This window comes from Lagenorhynchus albirostris, chromosome 19 (genome assembly GCF_949774975.1).
Source record: "Lagenorhynchus albirostris chromosome 19, mLagAlb1.1, whole genome shotgun sequence".
Classification (NCBI taxonomy): domain Eukaryota; kingdom Metazoa; phylum Chordata; class Mammalia; order Artiodactyla; family Delphinidae; genus Lagenorhynchus; species Lagenorhynchus albirostris.
In genome coordinates this window covers 8,294,897-8,304,477 of record NC_083113.1, presented here as the reverse complement: position 1 = coordinate 8,304,477, position 9,581 = coordinate 8,294,897, and the positions used below count along the sequence as shown (strand labels likewise).

Sequence of the window (9,581 nt, the reverse complement as noted above, 5' to 3'; positions counted from 1 at the left end):
CCTCGTAGTTAGACTGAGCCCACCCAGATAATCCAGGATTAGCTCCTAATCTTAAAACCAACTGATTAGCAACCTTAATTCCATCTGCGACCTAATTCCCCTTTGCCATGTAGCGTAACACATGCACAGGGTCCAGGGACTAGGAGGTGGGCATCTTTGGGGGAACCATTGTTCTGCATACCACAGGGGCATTGATGAAACCAGACTGGCCACGAGTTGATAAGTAGTGAAACTAGGGGAAAGGTCATTGGGATGGGGATGGTTCATCATATTATCTTACTTTTCTTTTGTCATTTTAGAAAACTGACATATAGTTGATTTACAATGTTCGTTAGAGATTGTCCTACTTTTGTAGATGCCTAAAAATTCCATGACAAAGAGTTAAATGAGGGGGCTTCCTGGTGGTCCAGTGGTTAAGACGCCGCACTTCCACTTCAGGGAGCACGGGTTCAATCCCTGGTTGGGGAACTAAGATGCCACATGCTGTGCTGGGCGGTGGGGGGGGGGGGCGGGCAAAAAAAAAAGTTAAATTCAAGGTTATTGAGCTTAAAAAAAAAAAGAATTAAATGAGTGAAAATACTGCTCAGCCTTTTCCCTCCTTTGCTGATTATAAAGAACACCTCCCCACTCCAGCCTGTCCAATATAGTCATAAGCGGGGGCAGTCATAAGCGGGCGGGGCGGGGGGTGAATGTCACGGGGGTCTGACCCACCTGCTTATGCAGCTTATTTGTGTCTTCCGGTCCTGCTAATGCCTGATTTAGGATCCACCTCCCGATGAACCGCTGTTGTATCCGCCCACCCTGAAATACTTGGGGGTTCCAACAGAATAAACTCACGATGGGCCATGCTGGCTGCATGTCGTGTGATAGCCTGTGTTCTGATCCTACATCTCTGTCGGCTCAGTGGCACACCAGGAGTTCCTCTGGAACATGGTGCATGGCCTTGCTTCGCCACCCTGGGGTCGACACTGTGCTTTCTCTGTCGGGAGAATCCTTGGCAGAAACCGTGTGTGACATCTTTGCCAATCTACAGATATTTCTGGGTCCCATGACCCAATCGGCAGGGCTGCTTGCATTGCAGCTTGTACCTACTGCAGGTCTTTTCCTGGCCTGGGAGTCACTCAAAGCTAGAAGTCTTCCGTGTCCCCCAAAAAATGGATCAGAGCAGTATTTCCCAGTGTAGAATATGCTTCCTCCAGAACCTGAAGATGCCTGAGCCCGTAGGATGAAGAGCGTGGACTTCTTTCTTAGTGGTAAGATGCAGTATTTGTCCTTCCCTTTCCAGTAGGTACTGCCCACTCCTCAGATGCCTGGGCTCCTAAAACCTTCACTGATGTGATAGGTCCCTGAAACTTTGTAAAGTTTATTTCCCATCCCCTGGACAGCATGTGTCTTATCAATACCTCTAATGCACTTCCTGCTTCTTGTTTATCCAGTCTGATTAACGTGATATTATTGATAGGATGAACTAATGCGGTGTCTTGAGGAACGTTTAAGCCAGTACTGTGCGCCACACATGTAATTAAAATTTGTTAACATCTCGTAAACTTGGCTTGGAGGACAATAACGTTAAGATGTCCATACTATCCAAAGCGATCTACAGATTTGATGCAATTCCTATCAAAATCCAGTGACTTTTTTAATCAAAATAGAAAAATCCAACCTAAAATTCATATGGAATCTCAAGGGACACTGAATAGTGAAAACAATCTTGAAAAAGAGGAACAAAGTTTGAGATCTCACACTTCCAGATTTCAAAAATTATTATAAATCTACAGTAATCAAAACAGTGTGGTACTGGCATAAAGGCAGACATACGGAACAATGGAATAGAGTAGAGAGCCCAGAAATAAACCCTGGTATGAAAGGTTGCCAGGACCATTCAGTGGGGGAAAGGACAGTCTTTTCAACAAATGGTATCAGGAAAACTGGATATCCATGTGCAAAAGAACAAAGTTGGAGCCTTATGTGATACCGTATACCAAAATGGACTCAAAATTAAAGACCTAAATGTAAGAGCTAAAACTATAAAACTTTTTTTTTTCTGCATAAAGCTCTTTATTGTTTCCATTTGGTCCATGGCTGGGGAGAGGGCTCCAGTGTGGTTAACAAGCTGCCTACTGGCTTCAGAGAGGGGCTTCAGGCAGAAGCCCTGACACCAGAGGGGCTCCTCAAAGGCTGCTGGGATCTGCAGGCTCCTAGTCATGCTTGAGGGTGAGCCTTTCAAAGAAATGCTCGCCCAGCCCAGCCTGGGGACCAGCCAGCTTGCGGAGGTCGGATCAGGTGATCGCCCATCTTCTGGATGAATTTCACCTGCTCATCTAGGAAGTGGCTCTCCAGGAAGTCGCAGAGGTGGGGGTCTGCATGGGTAGAACCCAGGACATGCAGATCCACAAGGGCCTGGTTCAGGTTCTCCTCCGTGAACACAGCGGCTTCCACAGCGTCCTGGGTTTTACCCTACCACCAGGTCCTGTGTTTGACCCTACTCAGCTTGGGACAGCTTCTGCATATCCTGGAAGAGGGCGCAGCCGCCATGCTGGTTTTGCATTTTCAAGAGACGCTCGGCGCCCTCGAGCTTCTCCTCGGCCAATTCGCAGAAAAAGTGGCCCACGCCCTCCAGAGTCAAATCCTCCGGGTGGAAAGAGAAGCCCTGCAGGAAGAGATGGCGGGAATAACGGTTAGCAGGAGGCGGGGCCAGGCATGCGGACTCCGCCTCTGACTATCCGACTGGACAAAGAAGGCCAGCACGTGCGCAGAGGGCCGGAGGTGCGCAGCTGAGGGGAACTTGGGCTGGGGGCGTCCTGGGGACCCTCACCAGAGAGAGGTAGGTGTAGGAGGCCCGCAGATGCATGTTGACCAGGCGGTTGACGGCGGCCTCCACCTCGGTGGAATAATTCTGACGAATCTGGGAGCTCATGTTTGAGGAGTTAAGCCCAAAAAATGGTGTTGGCTGGTCCCATTGAGCGAGGATGGCTGAGTGGCTGATTCGAAGGTTGCGACTGGAAAAAAGGTTGGAGGCTGGTGGGAGGCTGGAGCAAAGGGGCGTCCCTGGGTCTGTTGAATTTAAACACTGTTGAAGCAAGAGACAGATCGGGACGGGGGGAGAGGGGCCGCAGAGCGCACTCTATTAAACTCTTGAAAGAAAACGCGAGGCAGGGACTTGCCTGGTGGCGCAGTGGTTAAGAATCCATCTGCCAGTGCAAGGTACAGGGGTTCGATGCCTGGTCCGGGAATATCCCACATGCTGTCGAGCAACTAAGTCCGTGCGCCACAACTACTGAAGCCCGCGCGCCTAGAGCCTGTGCTCTGCAACAAAGAGAAGCCATCGCAAGGAGAAGCCCGCGCACCGCAACGAAGAGTAAGCCCCGCTCTCCACAACTAGAGAAAGTCCGCGCACAGCAACGAAGACCCAACGCAGCCAAATTAAAACAAACAAAAAAAAAGGTTAAAATTGTAAACTTTATATTATGCGTATTTTGTCACAATTTATTTATTTGAAGTATCATTGATTTATAATATGTTAATTTCTGCTCTATATCAAAGTGACTCAGTTATACCTATATACTTTTTTTTTCCGTATTATGGTCTACTGGCTGAATATCAGCATGTCAATTTACTAATATTTTTTAAAATTGTATTTATTTTTGTCTGTGTTGGGTCTTTGTTGCTGTGCGAGCTTTCTCTAGTTGCAGCGAGCGGAAGCTACTCTTCATTGCAGTGCACAGGCTTCCCATTGCCGTGGCTTTCCTTGTTGAGGAGCACAGGCCCTAGAGAGCTTGGGCTTCAGTAGTTGAGGCACGCGGGCTCTAGAAAGCAGGCTCAGTAGTTGTGGTGCACGGGCTTAGTTGCTCCACGACATGTGAGACCTTCCCAGACCAGGGATCAAACCCGTGTCCCCTGCATTGGAAGGTGGATTCTTAACCACTACACCACTAGGGAAGTCCCCACATATACATTCTTTTTTTTTTTTTTTTTTTTGCTGTACGCGGGTCTCTCACTGTTGTGGCCTCTCCCGTTGTGGAGCACAGGCTCCGGACGCGCAGGCTTGGCGGCCATGGCTCACGGGCCCAGCCGATCCGCGGTATGTGGGATCTTCTTGGAACGGGGCACGAACCCGTGTCCCCTGCATAGGCAGGCGGACTCTCACCCACTGCGCCACCAGGGAAGCCCCTGCATTCTTTTTCATATTCTTTTCCATTTTGGTTTGTCACAGGATATTGAATATAGGTCCCTGTGCTATACAGCAGGACCTTGTTTTTTATCCATCCTATATATAATAGTTTTCATCCGCTAATCCCAAGCTCCCAAATCTTCCCTCCGCTACCCGCCCCGCTTGGCAACCACAAGTCTGTTCTCTGTATCTGTGAGTCTGTTTTTGTTTCACAGTCGTGTTGATTTGTGTTGTATTTTAGATTCCACATATAAGTGATATCATACGGTATTGGTCTTTCTCTTTCTGGCTTACTTCACTTAGTATGAAGTAAGGATGGACTCTAGGTCCATCCATGTTGCTGCAAATGGCATTATTTCATTCTTTTTTATGGCTGAGTAGTATTCCATTGTGTATATCTATGCCACATCTTCTTTATCCATTCATCTGTCGATGGACATTTAGGTTGTTTCCATGTCTTTTGCCACAGTCTTAAAAGCCAGCCATTGCATTTGCTCATGCCTGGGTCGAGTTGGACTCACTGGCCTTGCTGTGGTCGTTGGGCATTGGTCACTGCATCAGGCTGAAGTGTCAGCTGGGAAATGGGATGGCAGGACTCTCCCTCTCCATGGGGTCTGTTTCACGAGTTTCTCTCCAACAGGGCAGCCTGACTTGTTCTATGGCAGCCCAAGGGTCCCCAGGGCACAAAAATGGAGAAGCCAGGATTTCTTAAGCTTAGGTCTGGAACCATCCTAGCATCATTTCCACTGTATTCTTCTGGTTAAAGCACGTCACTAAGCCAGACTGAAAGGGAGGGACCTGCAGAGGGTATGAACACTAGGCTTTATGGCTCATTGAGCCTCTAATGAAACTGACTCCCCCAGCAGTTAAGTCTGTGTGCTCCTGCAGCCACTGCTGTGGGCTGGGGTGCGGGAGCTCCCTAGTTTCTGCTTTCATGATTGCAGGAGATAATAGCTACCCTGTAAGGGTGCTTTGGCAGCGCTGTTCTGAGAGACTTTCCCAGAGATGTAGCCCAGGGTCCTCTCCTCCAACCCTTCCTGACAGTTTCTGTCTTTATTTCCTTGTATTCAACCCATTCTGCTTAAAAGAACTAAGGTAGCTTCTGTTAACCTTCCCTTGAATTTTGACTAACTTGTAAACATTGCCACCGAGGGCTTACTGCCAGGGGCAGGGGAGTATATTAGTTTCCTGGGACTTTTGTAGCAAAATACTACACACTGGGTGGCTTAAAGAGTAGGCCTTGATCGTCTCACAGTTCTGGAGGCCAGAAGTCCAAGGTCACGGTAGAGGCAAGGTTGGTTCCTTCCAGGGCCTGCGAGGGTGACTCTTTTCCAGGCTTCTCTCCTAGCTTCTGGTGGCTGTCTAGCAACTTCTGGTGTTCCTTGATTTGTAGAAACATCACCCCAATCTCTGCCTTTATGTCCACGTGACGTTCTCCCTGTGTGTCTGTGTCCAAACTTGCCTTTTTATTATAAGGACACCAGTCATATTGGATTAAGGCCCATTCTCGTTACCTCACTTTTTAAAAAAATTTTATTTATTTATTTTTGGCTGTGTTGGGCCTTCATTGCTGCACGCGAGCTTTCTCTAGTTGCGGCAAGCAGGGGCTACCCTTCGTTGCAGTTTGCGGGCTTCTCCTTGCAATGGCTTCTCTTGCTGTGGAGCACAGGCTCTAGGCGCGCGGGCTTCAGGAGTTGTGGCACGCAGGCTCAGGAGTTGTGGCTCGCGACTCTAGAGCACAGGCTCAGTAGTTGTGGTGCACCGGCTTAGCTGCTCCACGGCATGTGGGATCTTCCCAGACCAGGGATCGAACCCGTGTCCCCTGCATTGGCAGGCAGATTCTTAACCACTGCACCACCAGGGAAGTCCCTACCTGATTTTAACTTGATTACCTTGGTAAAGACTGTCTTCCCAGTCAGTCACATTCTGAGATACGGGGGTAGGGGCTAGGACACCAAAATATATTTTTGGGGGGACACAAGTCAATTTATAACATGGAGTAACACTTTTCAGGGGAGAAGTTTGATGAGTTTCACAGATTTACCCCAGAGGGCTTATGCAAATAAAGTTTTTTTCAATTTTCTTCTATTTTTCCTAAGATCTATTTGGAATTTATTTTACAGTAATATATCAGAAAAGGATCTAAATTTTATATATTTTAAGCAATAACTCTGTGGTTTAATAAAAAGTATTTGGTCTTTGTCATTAATGCCTGGTGTAGGAGAGGGAAAAAAACACAACTTTTTTTCCTCTACCCTCTTATGTTCAGTGTATGGGGCAAATTAGACTGATAAAGACAGAGTAACAGGGAAAAAGTTTTATTATTAAGTATGCATGTGGAGGCCTTCATAGAAAAGTGAAGACCCAAAGGAGTGGATAGGCCTGAGAGCTTATATACCTTTTTAACAAAGAACAATAAATTGTGGAGATGCAATGTGACAAAAAAAAAAGTTTTAGGCTAGGGGTGATAAGTTGTGGGAAAGTGACTAGGATATATATATGGGCAAAACTAATGGAAGATAAGACCCATCTTGTTGTCAACTTTCCATCTTCTTCACGGTCATAAAACTGCCCTGGGGGGACTTCCCTGGTGGTGCAGTGGTTAAAAATCCATGTGCCAATGCAGGGGACAAGGGTTCGAGCCCTGGTCCGGGAAGATCCCACATGCCGTGGAGCGACTAAGCCCGAGCGCCACAACTACTGGGCCTGTGCTCTAGAGCCCACGAGCCACAACTACTGAAGCCTGCGTGCCTAGAGCCCGTGCTCCCCAACAAGAGAAACCACCACAAGGAGAAGCCCGCAAACCGCAATGAAGAGTAGCCCCTGCTTGCCGCAACTAGAGAAAGCCCGCGCACAGCAACGAAGACCCAACGCAGCCAAGAAATTAATTAATTAACTTTTAAAAACTGCCCTGGGAGAGGGGATTTATGAAAGTCTTCATTTCTCAGAAATTTCTGCTTTTAGTCAGATAAGAGTAGCTCTGAGAAGGCTTCTTTCTGCATCTGTTGATTCTCATTTGCCTCCAGTTCAAAATAATCCTTATGCCAAAGTGGTGTATTTTGCCCCTTCATTGCCACAGAGGTCCTAAAAATTCCTAAAAGACAATATTCCTTGGAATGTCTCAGTGATAAAAAGTGTTTTTGGTATGCTGGTGAGATGGCTCTGGGCTGAGGGGCCTCTAGGTAGCTTCAGGAGAGGGCCTGGTCTCCAAAAAGACCAAGCAGTGATTAGAGTGTTGGGACTGTCAGCCCCACCTTCTGGCCTCTTGGGGGTAGGAGAGGGACTGGAGATTGAGTTCAATCACCAATGGTCAGTGATTGACTCAATCATGTCTAGGTAATGGAACCTTCATCAAACCCCTGAATTGTTGACCTTCTGGGTTGGTGAGCATATAGAGGTGCTGGGAGGGTGGCATGCCCAGAGAGGGCATGGAAGCTCTGCATCTCTTCCCCCATGCTTCGCCCTATCTATGCCTCTTTCCCCTTTGGCCCTTCCTGGGTTGTATTCTTTAGAATAAGCCAGTAATAGTAACTGAAGTGCTTTCCTGAATTTTGTGAGTTCTTCTAGCAAATTATTGAACCTGAGAGGCATGGATCATGGGAACTCCTGAATTTGTAGTTGGCTGGGCAGCACTGGGGGAAGACTGGGCACCCCATTTGCAGCCAGCACCTGAGGTCTTAACCTGCGGGGTCCGGGCTAACTCTGGAGGGTTAGTGTCAGAATTGAATTGAGTTGCTAGACACCTAGCTGGTGTTGGAGAATCAGAGAATTAGTTAGTGTGGAAAAACTATTCGATGTCAGGGGAGGAAAAAACTTTCACCCCCCCATAATATTTTGAATAATTTCACTATTCTTGGTTGCTTTATAACAACATATTTGTCAGATATTATTTTATATGAAATTTTAATATTTATCTTTTTTTAATCTATTTTTTAAATAAATTTCTTTACTTATATTTTTTATTTTTGGCCGCACTGGGTCTTCATTGCTGCGCGTGGGCTTTCTCTAGTTGCGGTGGGCGGAGGCTACTCTTTGCTGTGGTGCACAGGCTTCTCATTGCAGGGGCTTCTCTTGTTGCGGAACACAGGCTTTGGATGCACAGGCTTCAGCAGTTGTGGCTCACGGGCTCTAGAGCGCAGCCTCAGTAGTTGCGGCGCACGGACTTAGTTGCTCTGCAGCATGAGGGATCTTCCTGACCAGGGCTTGAACCCATGTCCCCTGCCTTGGCAGACGGAGCCTTAACCACTGCGCCACCAGGGAAGTCCATTTTATCATCTTTTTAATCTTCCTTCAGAACCACATGATTAGTGTTACCTTATATTTTAATATATTGGCTTTAGACCCATCTTATTACACTTCTGTAGAAAAAAAACTTTGCTTCTCTCATCTTATTTCTTCAGAAGACCTTTAGAATAATTGGATAGTCTCCTCGCTCGTTTCCTGCCTTGTTGCTTCTACTTTCTCATCTTCTTAACGCTCCTACGCTTTTCAACTAGCTCTTTTTTTTCCTTTCTTTCTCTTTTTAAAAAAAAAAATAGAATAATTGGATAAAATTCTTTAAAAAATAATCTCATTGGGATTTTGATTGAATTTGCATTAAAACCACAATAGAACTTTTATAGAATTAACATTAACACAACATTCAGACTAGCTATCCAGGAAAATAATTACTCTCAGGTATTCAAGCATGCTTTAAAAGATACATTTGGGCCTTAGGGGTACGGAATTGGATTACTCATAGCCGCTAGTCCTTGGCACACACTACAGTTATGTGGGCACAGTTATTAAGCTATTACCTCTTGGTTTCAAATTCACTCCCTTGTGAATCTGGGACTCTGGGACACTGCAAACCGCACTTCTTCTTTGCCAACTGGCTGTGTTCGACTCTGCCAATAGGGGGCACCAAAGGGACTGTAGAAGCCTGGAGGAAGCAGTGGGACTGGGCTCTTCCGGTTTGCTCTCTGCTTATTTCCTGTCAGTTTCTTGTTCTCATCAGCATCACCCAGCACAGCTTCTTTACCTCAGATGAGGCAGTTCCTTCCTGTAGCAGCTGCTAAATCTAGTTTGCAGTTTTTCCAAATCTTGCACACCCTCACAGATGCCAGCACCATTTCAGGGTGCTTCCAAGGAAGGTCCTAGTCCCTGGTGGTCCTCTGAGGTCAGATACACCTGCACCATCTGAACAATCCCCTCCTCCTTATGGTCTGAGTTTCATCTTCACTGAGCCTCTCATCCAAGTGTTTAGTTTTCATAATTCTAACCTATATCCTTTGTTTTTCCTGCACCAGGGGTGTTAGCTGCTTCCCGTAGTTACTACGACCATGACAGCATAGGGCTCTCTTTCTGCCTTTTCAGTTACCTGGTTACCAACACTTCATACCTAAGTAACATTTCTTTATACGAAATCATC

General features: G+C 46.7%; 1 protein-coding gene across 1 annotated transcript; it reads right to left on the bottom strand.

Annotated features, from left to right (window-relative positions):
• Positions 1-2,111: 2,111 nt before the first annotated feature.
• LOC132510134 (ferritin light chain-like) lies at positions 2,112-2,917 on the bottom strand. The gene is made up of 3 exons (XM_060131924.1): positions 2,816-2,917; positions 2,492-2,650; positions 2,112-2,457 (listed from the first exon to the last, which is right to left on the bottom strand). Exons 1-3 carry the CDS (start codon positions 2,915-2,917, stop codon positions 2,224-2,226), a joined length of 495 nt encoding a protein of 164 aa, XP_059987907.1. The 3' UTR covers positions 2,112-2,223.
• Positions 2,918-9,581: the final 6,664 nt, after the last annotated feature.